Raw genomic sequence first — 19273 nt, forward strand, 5'->3', positions numbered from 1 at the left:
CAAAACCCCAATACAAAGAGCTTGTAGGAAGATAAGATCTGCAAAGTGGCTGTGCCCCAGGAAGGGGCCGAGCTGCTCGTCCAGAGCAGCCCCGGCCGAGTGGGGGGGCGAGGGGCCCCCGTCTGGGCCCAGCCCGGCGCACGCAGGGCTCCCTGACCCGCAGCCTCGGGTCGTACAAACACGCATGGGAGCGAACCCAGCCACCAACTTGCACACAGGCAGCTGCACACGAGCTGCAGATGTGCTCCTTCCTTCCTTTGTGGGCTGTGTCTCCTATAAGGGAGAGAGACGTATTAATCATTTCTTTTACTGCTAAGGGGATGGGTGCTGCTCTCATATTTCAGAAAGGGGCTGGAAAGTGAGAGAAGCCAAACTTTTTCCTATTTAAGGCCGAAGCGAAGGAATCTCAGTGGCTGAGTTTTATGACGGGCCCGGTGCTGCAGGGCAGGGAACATCTGATGGTGCTACTTTGAGCTGCTGCTCTCCCCTCCTCGCTGCACAAAGAGTCTCATGTCTCACACTTAGACATGACGAGCTTTGTGCAAAAGGGGACCTGGTTGCTTCTCGCTCTGCTCCAGCCCGCTGTCATCTCGGCACAGCAGCAAGGTGAGTGGGCTGCTCTCAAGAATCGTCGCGGGGTTTGGTCTTCTGCTTGCGAGCAGGGGAAAGGGGAGACCGGCCTCCGAGAGGTAGTAGCCCGGTCGGTCGCTCCCACGGGCCGGCCCGGCCGCTCCTCCTCTAAGCAGCTGCTTGGAACGAAGATTTGGCATTTTTGTGTTTCAGGGTTTTCTGGTCGTTTAAGATAAAGATGTTCTTGTGTTGGCTCGTTTGCATGTCAGCGGCACTGGAAGGCTTCTCAGTGGCCTCTGCAGAGCCCCGTCCCCATGGCTGACCCCGCGGCCGGGCCATCCGGACCAGAGGCCGCGGGTGGGGCCCGAGGGTCCATGGGTCCCCGCGCAGCCGAGGCCACAGGACCCCCCCCCCCAGGTGGGGTCTCGGGGGGCTCCCCAGGCCGCAGGCAGCAGACGTCCCGGGTGCATTTTACACAGCCCCAAAGGGCTAAGACCTCCTGCCGGCTCCTGGCCCGGGGCCCCGTGTGTCCTCGGGGGCGCACGCCCCGTGGCCCCTGTGAGGGTCTAGGCTTGGCCACATGCTGTCCACTTTAACTGCATTTGCATTAATGAAGAGAATATTTTTAAAAAGCGTTTTCACCAGGATTGTTGGACTTTCCTGCAAACGAGGTAAGAGGCGCCGGCGCCACCGGGCGGGCGGGGGTTCGCGGCCCCCCAGTGACTGGGGACAAGGGCTGCCCCGCCGCCCTCCCCAGCCTCCCGGCGTCATCATTTGATGATGTGACGATATGGCTTTTCACTCATATGTTTCTCATAGTCACGAAAACACCGGTCACGCTGCCGAACAGACTTTCGTAGAAATGACCCTTTAGACGTTAAAGGTACCAGAAGAACCCGTGACCCAGCAGCTCCTGTGTGCCCAGGGCCCAAAATGTTTACATTCACGTCGAGGTTTTGCAAACACGGGCCTGACAGTGGCTTTTGTGTTTCAAGTAAAGCCTTTGATGTCGTCGAGGGTCACGTATGGCGGGGGACAGGACAGGACGGGGGGCCCAGTGACGTTGCTTCAGTCACAAGCAGCCCGTGGCCACGAGAGGAGAGAAACACCCACACCGCCTGTTCCCCAGCTCCTCTGCCCCCTTCCTGTCCCCTCCTTCTCAATTCTCCGCCCCTTCGGCTCTTTGGAACCTCCTCCTCCTTTTCATTCCTTCCCCCGCCCCCCCATCACCCCCCATGACCCCCCTGTCACCCAAGGGTCCTCCTTGTACCTCTGTCTCTTTTCTTCCTTCCTTCCCCTCCTCGCCTCCTCCCACCTTCCTCCCCTGGAGCCCTTCCCTCCCCCATTCCTCTCTCCTGGGCCTTCCCATCCGTCTGCCCCAGAGCACACTACACCCCCGTCCTCGGCTACGGAGCAAATGCATCCTGCACACCCCCAGCTCAGTGAAGACATTTACCTTGTTTAAAGCTCTTAACTTCTCCTGATTTCTAGGAGAGGGGATTGGGGGAGGGGGATCCGAGCTGCTATTTATTGGAAAGACTACAAACCTTTGGTGTTTAGTTCAAAATACTGACAACGTATTTGCGGTTGCCCAGTGGTTACCATCTTCTATAGTAAGCACTCTGGCTATGTCTTCTTGATCCGATTTTAGAGGGAAAAAGGTGTTTAATGCCTTTACTATTGGTGCATCACCTAAGCTCTTTTTAACTTTTGTCTTTAGCTGCAGAAAATAATACATAGTCATGAAGTTTTGCTGCTGCATGTGTGTGCTTTTAAGCTCAAAAGAGGTTGACAGGGATTTTGTTGAGGTTTTTATTTTGTTTGTCATGAAAAAAAAAAAAAGCTTGAGTATTTTAAGACAGCACATCCTGTGTTTCCTGCAAATTTTACAAGAAATTCTGTTGGTGGATTAGCTTTGGGAGGTTCCAGAAGGTGGACGGACAGACACTGGCAGCCGTCGAATACGGGTTCTGGGTTCTTATCAATGGCCTGAGGGTCCCCGGGGAGAAATAGCAGAGCCCTAAGGAGTCCTGACCTCAGGGCTGGTCGCGCAAGTTTTCTGGAGCTTAAAACATTGTTCTCACAAAGAATTTTGGTCCTTTCACAAGTTTCTGAGAGTTCTATTTAATTCATGTGTTTTATTCCACCAATGGAGAGATGTGGTCTGTTTTATATTTCCTGTAGTTTATAAACATGCCAAGTCTAAGCACAGAGCCTCTCCGCCTAGCGGCAGGCGGAGTTGCCTGTGCAGGACCAGTGCCAACCCAAATGTCACACAGCTGGACCCCATGCTTAGGAAGGAGATTTAAAAGTATTACACGTGTGAATTCTAGGTATTAAATACCACGTTCCTGAGGAAATAAGTGCATTACTGATAAAGGGTTGCCCAACACACACAAGCACATGGTAACAATATTCAAAGACTTTGGGGATGAACTTGAATGTTAACGTCCATTTTCAAAATTCCACAGGTAATGATCCACATCTAATGTGTCACCATTTCTCTGGTATTTGTCAAGTTTTTGATGTTAGTCCTTGTTTGGTGTTAGTATTGTAGCCACTGCCTGCTAGACAGATGCACAAATGAATGGATGGCTATGGCTATTATTCAGTAATATTGCTTCGTTACGGGCCAAGAGATAAACTCTATTTTTTTAAGTTTTTTTTTTTTGATAAGCTATTTTTAATTAAAAGTGTTGTAATGATTTTGCTTATATTTCACTCCCCTGATAATGCCACCGTGATAATTTCACTGTGGGCCTCTGATTGTTTTGAATCACAAAATAAATGGGCTTCACAGAACCTGTTCCCTATTACAGGTTATGAGAGTCTATTTTCCACTACGTTTAAGGACACAGTTAGTAATCCATCAGGTTTTCTGGTTTGTGTTGCCCCCAGAATTAAAAATAGCCAATGCAGAAAATATAGGATAAAGTCACTAGAAACAGTTGTCCCTTTAAGAGGAGAGAACGTATAATTGCTCATGTATTTCCGTGTCATCATCCCACACCAGTTCGGGGCTTTAGTTGAGATAATACAACCCGGAAGTGATAGCGTAAGACTAGGACCAGAATTCTGTTGAATCCTAAGTATTTAGAGAACACAAAACATACATTCAATCTCCAGGATCTGACTTTTCTCACTCTTGTAACTGTCCTTGAAAAGGAACACTAAAACCTTGTCTTTTGTCCTAGAAAGTACATCAGCAAATGCATTTCTAAAGGTGAAAAAGGTAGATTTTTGTCTGTGTAACACTCAACTTTGAATTGGTAAATAAATCTATTCCTGAAACAAGAGAAACAAGGCTCAGTTATGAGCTAACCAGAGATTATCTTCATTTCTGTAAAAATACACATTTTAAGTAAATAAAGTATTGATACAAGACTTTGTGTTTTTCGTTCATAATATCTCGCATTTCTTACCACCCACAGACTATTCCCCATCAGACGGTCTGATGTCCTATGTAGGTAAATAGATATTCTGATTAAATTCTGGACTTAAACATCTCACTTTCGTGAGCGGAAAGCGCGAAGACGCTGAAACAATTCTGGGAGAGAAGGAGAGACGTGATCGTGAGCCTTGGACGGGTTCAGCCTCCGGGTTGATTGTCTGATCCAAAGGCTTATGTTTTCCAGGAGTGGAGAGGAAGGGAAGGAAAAGCCCGTGTTTCAGCCGGAGTCCTGGCCGGGCCGCGAGCGGTCACCCGGACAACAGTGCCATCTACTGACCTTACGGCTCCCGGGGGGGGGGGGGGGGGGGCGGGCGAGCCCAGGCCCCCAACGCCCAGGCTTTCACTCCGTAACATCAAGCGAGATCCCGCCTTGAAGTCATTAGGGGTGGATTGCCTCAGAGTTAAGGCTCTAAGGATGAAAGATGTTATTGCCTTTGCTGGACATGAAGAACATTTGTAAAGTTTCCAGGTCTGCAATAACTTTCTGGAAACGTCTCAGTGGACTGTTTCTTGTAAAGCAGTCTTCCCTGGAAAAAAGCTCAGTCCCATTGCTTTCCACACTCAAAAAAAAAAAAAAAAAAAAGGAAAGAAAGAAAAGAAAAAGAAAAAGAAGAAGAAGGTAGGGAGGTGTAGTGTAAAAAAAAAAAAAAAATCCAGAGTTTTCAGAGGGAAACTTAGCCTGTTTCATATCAAAATGACAACGGAAAAAATGAGATAGCTACTCTTCCACAAATCACTTGTTAACTGCAGTTTGGGGAGTTACACTAACCGCTGGAAGGTCTGTCTGTGCCTAATGAAAACACAGCAGAAGTGGATTCCTTTCAGATTAACTAATAAAACCCTTGTGTTTTCCATGGCTAAGGTCAAGAACTGCCATTTAAAATTGGAAGTTAATGAACAAAATGAGAAGTTCAAAGAAGAGGGCAAAAATTAGAATGGCCAAACGACGTAAGAGTCAAAGAGCAAGGAGCCGGGGCCTATTAAAAGTTACATTTGCTCTGAGAACTTGCTAGGAGAGCTCCAGTCCCTCTGAGGCAGGCCCCCGAAGCCGTGGGGCAGGGAGGCCAGGGGCGGCCGTGTCCCTCAAGCTAAGTCAGAGAAATACCCCTTGAAACTACGGGATGTTCCTAACGTCCAGACTGAGCAGGGAGGCTTGTGGTGAAGCCAGAGCCAGCCCGCAAGCCCCCAGAGGCCCCCGCATCCCTGCAGGTGAGGGTCGGGATCTGGGCGCTGCACCTCCGGCCTCCCTGTGCATCGCCGGGGGACCAGGCTCCCCTGAACCTGCTAAGGTGCCTGCAGAGGGTCCCCACACACCTCGTCCTGGAGGTGGTCTGGATGCCAGTAGGATGGCCTCGGGGACACAGCTGCTTTCCAGAAGGTCAGGGGACCATAAACCACAGAACTGCACTCCACATGCTATCTTCTCGCTTCGAGACCAGACAGAAAAAACAATCTGTAGACCACTGTCATCCCTTAAAAAAAAAAAAACCACTGTCTTCTTAGACTCTGATTTGAAGCTTGCAGGGCCCAGAAGCCGTCGTGCAGGAGAGCTCCGAAGCTGGCTGTCCCAGCCCTCCGGGGCCTCGAGCTGCAGAGGATGCCCGAGCCACAGCTAAGGGTGTCGGGGTAGAGACGGGCCGAAGCTGCCCCCCTACCGTGTAAACCTGGGGAAAGTTTTCCAACCTGCCTCCAATGCTCCGTGTGTAAAGTGAAGATGATGACAGCACCCAGCCACCGCAAGGCAGGCCGAGGACAGGAGGTGCCGAGGGCCTCATACCAAGCCCCCAGCACAGGGGACACTCTACAAATATTAGTTTTACCACCAGCGCAAAATAAAATTGCTGTAGGGAATTAAAGTGACCTAATGACTTCGTGGCAGGAATTTTGGTGATCAGATGTAAGATTTGGTGTTTGCCAACTATAATGAAACAAGCAGAGTAGATTTTCTCCAGTGTTGCTATAGTTTGTCACAAACCAGCTTATGTTATAGTGCGATCGCTCATTGTTAGACGTATGATACCTTTCACTCTGATTATCTAATTATTTTTATTTTTCACAGGACAGAATGTTAATCACCTTAAAGGAAATCTCTATTTGGAAACATAAAAATCATATATCTATAAAGAATAAAGCAAGGAAACATCTAGAAATGATTCATAAAGTTCTTTGGTTTTTGGATTTGCTGGTGGGGATGAGAATATCAGAATCTGTCTTGTCCATGTAAAACAACATTTTGAAATTGAAGCTATCCACCCATATAGGTCTATAGATATTTCCTTGAAATTCTATATTTCCTTGAAATATATGAAATATATTGAATATATTTGAAATTGAATATATATGAAATTCTGATATTTCCTTGAAATTTAGTCAACTTATCTAATGTTTTTTAAAATATTCCGATAAATGTAAGCCCCAGAAACATATTTAATCAAAATGTATGATTCCTAAACAGCATCATTTAAAAGCAAAACCCATTTCAGTGGGAAGCTATATAGACTCTACATACTCACACTTACGAAATAGTCAACTTCCTAAAGTAACAGGGAAATAATATTGTGGTAATTTGCATATCACATCTGTTATTTTTAATTTTCAGATTAAAGAACACCTTTTCCCAGGAAAGGATTCAGTAGGAAGAGAAAAGAAAAAAAAAAAATGAAACTCATCACTCAGGCTAAATTAGCAATTTGATTGGATGCTTTGGGGCATATTATTTTTACTCCAAAAATGGAATTAAGACAAACATAATTTACATTATTTTTTACTCACACCAATAAAATTCTACCAAATCAGCATTTAAATTAATATTTAAAGAATGGAAACAAAAACAATAAAAAGAAAGTGTTCACATATCTAAACATATTAGATTATGTTACTTGGTTTTATTTTTCTCTGAAGTTTCAAAACAGAGAGCTAAGAAAGAAAAGAAGCTCAGAGAGGATGATGTCATAGACCAGCTTCGCTTTGTTTTATATTTTAAGTCCTAGTAAGGAGATGGTTTAGTCTAATGCATGGCTTGTGTGGCTACAAATAAATTCATTTCAGGACTGTTCTTTGTAATAAGGAACAGAAGCACCAAGTGACATGAGAGGTGGGGTTTAAAATTAATTACATTTTCGAACAGGGAGACTTCGTTTAAGCAACAAGAATAGAAGACGTAATCGGAAAAAAAAATCTATTTCTTGTCCAGTAGTAAAAATGAGATTATTTGCCTTTGAGTTAACATTTTTGAATTTCTGAATCCCATTTTCTAAACAATTTCTAAATGCTGCAAGTGGCAAACTAGAATATTTTATTCCTCTTGAGAACAAAACATTCTTTTTCTTGGCACCAGGCTATGGTGCCAAAACGGAGGGCGGGGAGACATCTGTGTAAGAGGCTTAGCTTCCTGGAGAACATATTTCCGACCATATTTTGTCATGCGCACAACGAAAAATTAGAGGAAACTGCCTTTCAACAAAGGTGATTGAGATAGAGCAACAGAAGAAGGTCTGACTCTCAACCACAAGTTTCTACGGAAACTGACTTTTCAGAAGAGCCAAATTCTTTTAAATGTATGTGAAATATGTTATGACCATAAACAAACTGCATCAATTCTTATTTTTCAAGTATTCCAACTTCCTTTTCCATAGAACAGCATCACTTAAAAGAGAGAAAGAGAGAGAGAGAGAGATACAACAAAGTGACTCAAGCTTTACCTTGAGACCTTCGTGTTTTAAAAAGCGTAATGCATATGGCTTCTGATAAAATGTGGACCCAAGAGGCTAAGTCACGACTTTCATTTACAGAGCGTTGGGTTTAACCCAACTCTAACAAATTCACTTACAATTTTTAGAAGTAAATATCGTGCCCATGTAGTGCAGAGCAAATGGAAAACGCTGGGTTGCTAGTGATGTGATGGTACTTCCAGTGAGACGTGAACAGAAGAGGGTGAATACAGAAGGACGAAAATTTATGTTAATTTTAGGGCAGATTAAGAACCTAAGAAAGGATATTAAAACATGAGATGCTTGACTCTCCCTTTAACTTTCTTCATCATTTGTCTCTAGTAGGTCATCAACACCCAAGAGCTAAGTTCTGTAACATGGCTCCTGCGTGAAATGTGGAAAGATGTTCCCGCTCCAGAGTCAAGGAGTTGAAAGAATTATGACTAATGATAAATCAGCACCGTATTTTCTTTTTTTCCCTCCCGCTTTATTGAAGTATCGTTGATAAAATTGTGTGTATTTAGGGTACACAACGTGACCGTTTGATATACACTGTGCAACGATCACCCCAGTCAAGTCAACGACTAGTTAGTCCCCATAGTTACCTTCCCGTGTGCGGGGGGCCGTCAGCACTTAACTTCCAATCTCAGCAAAGGTCGAGTTTACCGCGCGGTATCATTGCCTTGTGGTTTACATCCTGTACCTGGTGGTATTTTCAAGAAGGCTAGGGAGTCCGAAATCTGCATTATTCATGGGGAAGTCTTCAGCTGAAAGTCATCTGTCGCCACATTTCACATAATGTTAGTTTAGAGAAAGTTTTAAAAGGACTCATTTTAAGAATCGGGACTGTATGGCCTACAGTTTTAGCAAACGATCTTCCATCTCATTAGAACCTTCAGACCTCTTCTGGAAGACCGTGAACCTAGTCCCTAACCATAAGCCTTCAGTTCTGCTTAGAGAAAAAGGAGTTTGGTGCCTCTCTCCCCTCTCTTGTCGTTCTTCATGACATAAAAAAGAAACTGTGCCTCCCTTAAGCCTACGTTTCATGACACTATTAGTAGACGTCCTTCACTTGCGTGAGGCGAGCATCGTGGCGTTGAGCTCTTAGGCTCCCGAAGTGGAAAGGAATGGAAAGGAATGCCTCTCTGCAAGCTAAGATAGTATTTCTTTCCAATGTTCTCATGTATCTGCTCCAAACATGGAGGAGGAACGGGGATAACTTTTTAAATAAACAGATTCTTGCCTTCTTAAAATCGCAGTAAAACAAACAAGCTTCCTTGCAGTAGCTGTAGAGCACGTTGGGGAATGGCCATGCACAGCAAGAAGAGACTTTGAAACTTCCCGAGTGGACAGACGGTGTTACACAGGATCATGAAAGTCATTATCTGTAGCCAATAATGGAGAAGAGGAATGGAGGCAATGCCAGTCTGCGTAGGGTCTATGTTCTGAAATTACCCCTTTTTCTGTGAATCTTTGTGAAGCTGGCTAAACCGCTAAACCCAAATTATTTAGCATGAACTTCAATCACTATCACTCCAGATATGAGAGGACACAGAAACGGGACGTATTAAAGGTGATCTTCATGGTCACATGCGACCTCTAGATGGAAAAATTTGGGGACCCGCTCAAAGGCCTCTTGGCCACAACATAGCAAAAAGTATGGTTGGTAAACTACTTGCTTCCTCCCAAGCAGGCCTCTTTCAGCCACATTTTAAAGATTTTGGCTCTGAGAAAATAAAATTTCACTGTTTCACAAAAATATAAATACTGAACAGTACGTCAATTGTTGTTTGCAAAAATTTCTGCAGATGTTTAGAAACTTCTTATTTATTTTCTCAATTACTGGCAAGCTAACATAGTAATCCTCAAGAACTAAAGTTGTCTTTAACCACAATCCACAGCTAATGCTTCAAGAATTGAGACCAGGTTTTGTTCTGGCAACCCCTAAGCTGATTCATTGTTAATGGCCGCTGAAACCTGAGTACCTTACATATAATTAGGAAACAAGTTTAAAATTTTGGTTGAAGCAAATTTTTTACCATGTTAAGCCACAAATACACATGGTCATGATTCATATTTTTCCCTATTATTCTTACTTATTCCTCGCCCATATTTATTTCTAAAAAACATTATTTATTTTTAGTGATTTGGAACTTACTTTACATCTACAGGGGCCATACAATATATTATGTCACATCGTGTTGACCTACTAATGCCCGATGGGGCTGGCAGTGATATTCAATACATACAATAAGCTTTGCTAAAGCTTTCCCAGGAATCTGGGAGAGTTTTATGCTGCCAAGAATATCTATTTTCCCTTGAATTTCCCAATTAGCTTAATAAAATCCAGAAAGTCTTCAGAGTTAGTGACAAAATCGTCGCGATAGTGTAATAATGCTCTTGTCTACCATGAAAGCAAAGGATCGTGATTGCTAGAAAGGCTTGTTTTCAATTACACAATTAATAAATAGATGTTTAAGTGCTTGTGTGATTTCCATTGGTGGTAAATTCTTACTATAATCGAAACTAAAATTCTTACTGGCCTTAAGGAGAATTTCCTAGGGTGTGCCATTTTGAAGTTAATAAATTCGGTATTTTCAGCAACCTCTTTCCAGTCAGCAAATTACATAGAGAGAATATGATGTTCTTGGTAATGTAATTTGTGGGGTTTTTTTTCTTCTTTTTGCATAAGCATGCTTGTAAGAACATACAAATTAGTTTAATAAAAGGAAGAAAGTATTGGTTTCAAACTATCTCCACTTTGGTTATTGGAAAGTGGTGACAGCACACAAAAAAATCGTATTTCAGCAAAACAGAAAACAACCTCAAACCATCTTATTTTCCAGCTATTGATGGAGGATGCTCCCATCTTGGTCAGTCCTACGCGGATAGAGATGTCTGGAAGCCAGAACCGTGCCAAATATGCGTCTGTGACTCAGGATCTGTTCTCTGCGATGACATAATATGTGACGAACAAGAATTAGACTGTCCCAACCCAGAGATCCCATTTGGAGAATGTTGTGCAGTTTGCCCACAGCCTCCAACATCTGTGAGTTTAAAGAAAATCTGTACACCTTCATACTAAGAAGAATATTAGGAATCTTCATATATAAGATTCATATTTTAGCACATGAAATAGTTTCCTTTCCTGAAAGGAAAAGAAAGTAGTGTCTGCCAAACAATCATGTTGGTGTCCCAAGTTAAAAGGTGGATTTTCTGGTTTAAAGCTAGGGATTGGATGTGAGTTGGGATAAGAAATAAATAGGCAAATTGGGACACACTTCATGGGAAAGTTGTTCTTATGTCTTATTTAATCTGTGTCTTTTTCATTTATTAGCCTCCTCGCCCTCCTAATGGTCATGGACCTCAAGGCCCTAAGGGAGATCCAGTAAGTAAACATTCTTCTGTGGAATGAATTGAGTTCTTTAAGTAATTTGCTGCTTTTTTTTTTTTTTTGCTTCTTCTAATAGCCTTTTCATATTTGAGCTTTGATCATTCAGACATTTCCTTTGCTACCCCATATTTAACGACATGAAAGAACTCAAACCGAGGATCCGTAATTGTACATGTGAATATTTAAATTTCCCCAATTTTATACGATCCCTTCATCCCCATTATCAGTTTGGAAAATAAAACATAGGTCAATCTACAAAGAAATAAATCACGCTGAAAATGTTCCCATGATTTAGATAAAAATGTCTGTATTTTCAAGAAGGTTTATCAGTCATATGGATTCCTTGTATTACAAAGCAGAGAAGCTACAATTGGATGATGATTCTGAATCGTTTAGACCTTTTTCCTGTTTGTGAGTTTTTATCTCGGATTCTTTCAGGGCCCTCCTGGTATTCCTGGGAGAAATGGCGACCCCGGTATTCCCGGACAGCCAGGCTCCCCTGGTTCTCCTGGCCCCCCTGGAATCTGTGAATCCTGCCCTACTGGTCCTCAGGTAATAAATTCCAGGACAACAAGATCCCCTCCCTTTAAAACTACCTACTTCGTCTTCTCTTCTTCAGCCTGTATGACATCTCACCTTTGTGGATTCCCTGCACCTGTGCTCTGAGTTCTTGTATCTGACAAATCCTTACTTAGTGCTTAGAAGCGCTGGACACCTTGTTAAGTGCTTTATAAATTTTACCTTTCCTCAAAATGCCGGTGTATCGCTATTATGTCTTTGCAAACTTTCCCGACCTCACAGCAGGCATATGATATATCACTATGTTTAAGAAACGAGTCATCAACTCGCAAAAGAATTAGCCTGGAGTATTTAGGAATTGCCGTGACTGTGCCTTATTGCACTTAGAACCCCAATGGTAAAGCCTCTGTAGGTCTGGACAAAAAAAAAAAAAAAAACAGTTGAAAAGCTGTGAATACTCCTTGACTTTACGTCAGCAGGATCATTGACGCCTGACAACTTCTCCGGCCAAGCCTTCAGAGCCCATCCTGCTCCTCCTAAAACACGTGGCAGGCAGCTAAGCTTGCGTGTGAAGCAACTAACCAAACAAATAAATGAGTCAAAATTTCTGCTGCCTGAGGCTAAGAGAAATTAGAAGCCACTATACACAAATAACTCTGAATTTTAAACAATGCAATTCAAAAATCAAAATAAAATAATCGGGATCCCTGGGTGGCGCAGCGGTTTGGCGCCTGCCATTGGCCCAGGGCGCGATCCTGGAGACCTGGGATCGAATCCCACATCGGGCTCCCGGTGCATGGAGCCTGCTTCTCCCTCTGCCTGTGACTCTGCCTCTCTCTCTCTCTCTCTCTCTCTGTCTCTCTGTGACTATCATAAATAAATAAGTTGAAAAAAATTAAAAATATATAAAAAAAAAACAAAATAAAATAATCGCCAAAGAAACCCAACAGGCACATGGGTTTTTCTATTATTCTCTGCCTATTGTCTGTGGGGATGTTTATTTGGGGAGTAAATTTGTTAGTGTATTAAGCAGAAGCCAAGGGGGACAAATCTTATTTGCATCATTAAATGTTGGTAAAGTAATTTGACTTCTCCATTATTTTTTTTTCTGCTCCAAATGGGGAGATCAGGTTATATGATTTCAAGTGTCTTTCAGTTTCAGTCTGTGATCTGATGTTTCTGAAGCTGTGGGTATCTCTTAGAAATCATATTTTGGGTAAGACCATATAGGAACCAATTATTTGGCATTAACACTGCACCGAGTTAGTTGGAAGACTTGCGCATTACGGAGGCACGTGTGCCCGTCGGGTACCTGCCACACAAGCTGCAGAGACAGGATGAGCAAGACACCCAATGACACGTGCCACACCCTCCGGCACATAGAAACTTTCTATCAAGGAAGAGTAGGTGTGTAAATGTAGGCTCTTTGAAATGTTTTGGGAAAGAACTGCAACATATATATCAAAATGATCATATCTCTGGTGTCTTTGCTACAGAACTATTCTCCCCAGTTCGAGTCCTATGACGTCAAGGCTGGTGTCGGAGGAGGCGGCATGGGAGGCTACCCCGGGCCAGCTGTACGTACCAGGGTCCCTCAGCATCGTAGAGCAGCATGTTGGTTGACCCCGAGCGGTCGGCCCCCAGGGACACAGCCTTATTCCATGCTTGCCCAAAGCGGCTGACCCTCCACTGAGGCTGGGGAGCACCTGCTAGGATTATCCTGGTCCGTCTGCCCTGACCCCTCCTTTCCTCACCACCCCTCGTTTCACACCTGTTGCACACTCCTTCTCTCTTTACATGACCACGCGTAGAAGGCGCCCACCTGCCTTCATGCTCAGGGCGCACGCTCGTATATTCCCTAACTTTAACCACATTTTGTTGTTTTTCACCTCCACGTTTCCTCGTTCTCCCTACGTTGTTCGGAATCTTCTTTTTATGTATTTTCATCAATGAAGTGCGGCCTTCTAGATGACAGTCCGAGGGATGAAGGCCCAATATTACAATCTGCCCCACTTAAAACCCTGAAGTCGAATACAAATATTTCCAGAATGTATTGAGTCTAGGTTTCTCTATGACAAATGATAGCTATTCACATTGTACCCAAAAGGCTTCCCTTAATGTAAATCACCTAGAGTTTTGATAGAAGAAAATAGAAAAAAGTCACTGAAGCCTGAGAACCTGGGCATGACGCATGGTGTCACGTAAAAGGTCTTTATCACAGAACAGGCTTTGGGAGAAGCAATGTAGGGAAGTTCACGGCTTCGCTGCCAGTAACAGGTGTGAGTGTGAATGAATCATGACACCGGGACTATGGAAGATTGTCCCCGAGATCATTAGACACCAGGTTTGTGACTTTCCAAACTAGAGAGGACCACACTTTAGCTAATAGAGCCAAATGACCAGTTAAACAAAGACCCTTAAAACTGATGTAAATTGCAAAAAAGAAGATTTTTACAAATCTCTAAAGTTTTGGGGGGATGTGTTTTTCTTTCCCTTTAAAGCCAGAAGGAGAATGATATTAAGAATGTCAACAGCTGGTCTTATTCAGCTAGGTTCAAATTATGAATCTTATTTTTCAGTCTTATGTATAGTTTTTACTAAAAAACAAAAACCAAGAAAAAAAAACCCAACAAACTCATTACTTATTAACATTTCAGAAAAGAAGTTATAAGAGATCATTTATTTTTTTAAGAGATAATTTAATTACAAACAGTGGTTTTAAAGTTTGTTACCAGTATTTGGAAATAGCATACTATAAAACTGAAGGTTTTCTAGTGTAATCTGTATTTCTGAGCAATGATAAATCAACTGCTTATAATTGTAATTTATCATTGTCCCACTTATGATGATTCTCCCGTACGTCTAAATCTTCACGTCAACATAACTCAGTGACGTACTTAAGAACTTCTACGTTGATTTACATCATTATTTTTAGAGACTGGGATTTACAGTATGCAGATACTTTTCCACAGGAGTTTGGCTAGCGGGCAAAAAATGCTCCTTCCCCAGTACCAGTATCATCCTAATATTGCAGGGACATTCATAGCATGTTGCATGAATTTTTGCAGATCTTTTTTGTATGTCTAATAAAACCAATCATATCCGTGGATAGTTACCGTATCATGAGGTATGCTGTTCTCATTTTTTTAAATGTCAGTATCATTTCTAAACAGAGCATCTCTTTGATGCCCAAGTAAATTATATTTCAGTCGCATTTATTTTAAACTTATCCTTCAAAAAAAAACAAACAAAACTTATCCTTCAAATTTACATTCCAGGGTCCCCCTGGCCCTCCTGGTCCCCCTGGTACATCTGGTCATCCTGGCTCCCCGGTAAGTTTAGCCATTAACGGGGCTTTCTTTCTCATTTATATTATATAAGTGTAGTTAACACAGATTTTGCTGTAACTCCGCCATTCCAGCAAGCATAACCTCATTTAGGTAGAAAAATCACAACCAAGAAACTGTCATTCCTTCAAGATATTGGAATTTCATATTTAATTCCTTTCCACAAACAACTATCTGTAATTAAAATGTCGTGAAAGTTAAAGCAGAGGCTTAATTTGCATGTGATACGGCTTCAAGTTCAGAACAACTCAATCTCAGTTGAGTTGAATAAAATGGATGGAATGGAATAAATTTGCTTGTTTCTGATCTAAAAAATTCTTTATACATTGGAATAAGATCCACCGAGTACCTTCACAAATCCTGATTTCATACTGTCTTCTAGACTTTTAACACATTTGCACGTCGTTCCATCCTAGGGTTCCCCAGGATACCAAGGCCCCCCTGGTGAGCCTGGGCAAGCTGGTCCTGCGGTGAGTATTTCACCTCTACGCAGTGAACTGACAGTTCTACACAGAAACCATCTTCATTTTCTAAAACATCATCACAGGGTCTATAATGTATAGATTAAATTTATCCTCAAATTTTAAATAATAAATATTATTTCTTAGGATGGTTGAACTGGTTTCAAAGGCCTTTTGGAGTCTTTTAGTGGTTTAGGTTTCCTAGAGATACTTGCTCTCTCATCTGGAAATTCCCTGGCTAATTAGCCACCACAATCGTTCACCTCCTAGGGAGGATACAAATCCTGTTTTTCGTAAATATAGATTTAATTTCCCTGTAAGCACTCAGTTCACCTTCATATCTACTCTTGGATGTATAATTTTTAAGACTTCATTTAGTGGAAATAAGCATAATCTAGCAGAATTCTTCAAAAAAAAACATGCTGTATGAACAAGAAAGTGAGGTGAAGTTAGTTTAATTTAATATTTCAAACTATTTGGAAATACCTGTATATTAAAAAAAAAAAAAAGAAATACCTGTATATTAAGAAGTTCAGTGTCTCACAAGTGCATTTGGAGGTATATATAAATATACATTTAGGTATGTATAAAACATAGATCCATGGTATTTCTAATTCCCATTAAAAATAACTTCATTAAACAGTAAAAACTTGATATAATATAGATATATTAACTCAATGTGTCATTTTCATAAGGAAACATATTGAGAGTATCTTCTAGAAGAGGGTTCCTTTCAGAGAAACACATATAACAATAAATCTCTGTAAGAGAAAAGCCTATGGATAAATTTGTTTTTTATTTTCTTATTTCAGGGCCCTCCAGGACCCCCTGGTGCTATGGGTCCATCTGGTCCTGCTGGAAAAGATGTAAGTGTTTAAGACTGAATGGGGATATGGAAAAATTCAAGTTGGAATATTGCACGTGGCCTGTCCTGTATGCTGTATACGCAGAAAAACCGGACTGAAGTACTCAGCGCTACCCTAATGACGTTTTAGCTCATTTTACTTTTTGAATGTGTAGGGTTTGGATAGCTCTATGCACCACTTCTTGAATTCCAGACTAACAGACCCCCTACCTGTGCTCCTTCACTGCCAAGAAGCATCCAGCGCATATATCACTTGAGGAGAAACAAGTATCTTCTTTCTTCCTCTTGTACCGAAGACATCGATATCTATACTTTACAAACTTGAAAACTTAAAAACACCTTTAATATCGTGTCCTTCTTCCTTTCCCATGGCACGATCCTGCGCGGGTCGAGAGCGCACCATGATGTTTCAGGGAAGGGGGACGCCCCCGCTATGCAGAAGTCCTATTGCCATGGAAGTCCTCCCCATTCCTTCTACTAGGAAAGCTGTTCCAACGGCTACAACAGCTAGAAAGTGGTTGAGCCTAACCACTTTCATGAGTTTTTGATGAGAAAAATGCAAAGTTTTTGGTTTGCTAGTTGACTGCAATGTGTTTTCTCGTACACAATCACCTAACGTGATTTGTCTTTCTCTACCTAGGGGGAATCAGGAAGACCCGGACGACCTGGAGAGCGAGGGCTGCCTGGACCTCCAGTAAGTCTTCAGCATCCAGTGACTTATTTGGAGTAACCATGATAATCTTAGCTTGAAAATTATTCTATAATTAAATTGAATCACACTTAAAAATGGAAGGCATTTTACTACTGGATTGTGATTCTATTTGAAAACTCATTAATGTCTTTTTTATTCCTTATTTTTAGGGTATGAAAGGTCCAGCTGGCATGCCTGGATTCCCCGGTATGAAAGGACATAGAGTAAGTAGAGTTTCTAAATTAACTATAAGCTATTTCAACCAATTTTATTGGGCAATTTGAGTATGTACCAAAAATGGTTGATTTTGACAACTAGTCAATTTGATTTTTTAACGATCTATCAACTTTGTTGACCAAACCAACTAGTTATTTAACAGATAGTAATTAGACTGAGTTTCAATGTGTTTTAAGGCTTAGGAAAGAATTATTTAATTTTATCACCATTGTCAAAAAAAAGGAGAAGAAAATATATTATTGAGAGCTAAGTGTTAAGGCAACTTCCTAATTGAACTAAACTGTGCTTGCTGATAAGTTCAGATTTTTTACTCTAAAATCAATCTCAAATGTCTTCTATCAGTCCATTTAAAAGGGCTTTTAATTATTTACGTCAATGTTGGAAATGGTGCCATCTAGTAAAAACTAGTTATGAAAATACAATGTAAAGTTTTCAACCATTCTGGATTGTTAACAGATCTTTAATATTTTTGCTACTTCTGTACATTTCCTAGGGCTTTGATGGACGAAATGGAGAAAAGGGTGATACAGGTGCTCCTGGATTAAAGGTAAATCAAAAGCAAAATCATATTTTCATAAATAAATTCAGTTTAATGTTATATTTATATTTAGGACTTATATTTTGGGGTTAACTTTTTCTGAAATTTACCTGAATTTTGCATTTTTGGAGCCAAATAACAGTGAGTAATTCAGAGGCTTTATTGAAGCTCCTACCAAAGCTGAGAACTTGAACTGTCTACATTAGAAATGATTGTGCATCCCTGAGTGACTCACTGGTTACTTCTGCTTCATCCGCAAGTTTTTAAAATGTAAAAATTGAGAATGATGGTAGACAAAGTGCTAACAAAAATTTGACATTGCTGGAACGTGTCTTTTTCTTAGGCTCTGTAATATTCTTCATAATGTGCTGCATTTAAAAAACTATACACTCCTCTCTCTTTCTACAAAATGGTAACATGTTTTATGTGTTTCTAGGGTGAAAATGGCCTCCCAGGTGAAAATGGAGCCCCCGGACCCATGGTAATTATAGTTCTCATGTAACTTTCAGCTTTATCAACCCAAAGGTCGCCTTGCTCCTTCCCCAGCTGCTCTCACCATGTCAAGTCTAAAGGGAGACCGTCCTTTCCATTGTGTTCCGTAGGGTCCCCGAGGTGCTCCTGGTGAGCGAGGACGGCCAGGCCTCCCCGGGGCCGCGGTGAGTGTCCCCCCGCACCCACAGCTCCTGGGGCGACAAGGGTGCAGACAAGGGCCTGGGCCAGGCTGCGGGGCCCCCAATCCTCGAGAAGCTCTTTTCTATGAAGTGTGGCATTTAAGGGTGCCTCATAAACCGTGAGCTACACTTGTAGGGACACAAGTAAGGGCTTTGTAGTTATCGCCTCTTTTGAAACTTAGTTAACCTTGTCCATGTCCCTATAGGACCCTCAGCTCACACTCAGTTCTGTTAAACGCAGAATCGGGCCCTCGCACAGCAGATCACTGCTGGGAACACCGGGATTGTCTCAACTTGCCTCAAAACATAGTCTTGGTAGGCAGATTTTAATGCGCTGCAGGAAAGGCCAACTCGGTGGAGTCAGAATTTTAGTCAGAACATTACTCGCGACTGGCTTTTCAGAATTAAGAGGATATTTGAGACAAATTTCTCTCTTTAGGGGGCTCGAGGTAACGATGGTGCTCGTGGAAGTGACGGACAACCAGTGAGTGACTTTTAATTTAACCCTGCGTTGCTTCGGGGTGATGAGAGATTTGGGGTATGGAATGTTGGGATGATGTGGGTCCTAGACCTACAATTCAACATGGTTCATGAATATGTCATTCCAACTGACACGAAGTCCACAAATGAACTCGAGGAACAACCTAGAAACATTAAGCCCATACATAACATTCTGACGCTCCTTACGATCCTCTGCCGATCGCTGACGTGTGTAGAGTGCGCTCCCCGTCAGTTAATGACCAGCACTGCACGTGGCAATTAAAGGGACCTGAAAAATAGGTAATAGTGTCCCCTCCACTTCATACACAAGCGTACGAG

General features: G+C 42.2%; 1 protein-coding gene across 1 annotated transcript in view; it reads left to right on the forward strand.

Moving 5' to 3' along the window:
- The first annotated feature begins 248 nt into the window (after positions 1-248).
- COL3A1 (collagen type III alpha 1 chain) overlaps positions 249-19273 on the forward strand; it is a 38533-nt gene continuing 19508 nt past the window's right edge. Inside the window, exons 1-14 of the mRNA XM_041721638.1 lie at positions 249-606; positions 10578-10780; positions 11069-11119; positions 11564-11677; positions 13141-13221; positions 14923-14976; positions 15408-15461; positions 16265-16318; positions 16958-17011; positions 17179-17232; positions 17739-17792; positions 18220-18264; positions 18386-18439; positions 18894-18938. Of these exons, the coding sequence (XP_041577572.1) occupies positions 528-606; positions 10578-10780; positions 11069-11119; positions 11564-11677; positions 13141-13221; positions 14923-14976; positions 15408-15461; positions 16265-16318; positions 16958-17011; positions 17179-17232; positions 17739-17792; positions 18220-18264; positions 18386-18439; positions 18894-18938 (996 nt within the window). The 5' untranslated portion in view covers positions 249-527. The remainder of the gene's footprint in view (positions 607-10577; positions 10781-11068; positions 11120-11563; positions 11678-13140; positions 13222-14922; positions 14977-15407; positions 15462-16264; positions 16319-16957; positions 17012-17178; positions 17233-17738; positions 17793-18219; positions 18265-18385; positions 18440-18893; positions 18939-19273) is intronic.

The sequence above is a fragment of the Vulpes lagopus genome, chromosome 11 (assembly GCF_018345385.1).
Source record: "Vulpes lagopus strain Blue_001 chromosome 11, ASM1834538v1, whole genome shotgun sequence".
NCBI lineage: Eukaryota > Metazoa > Chordata > Mammalia > Carnivora > Canidae > Vulpes > Vulpes lagopus.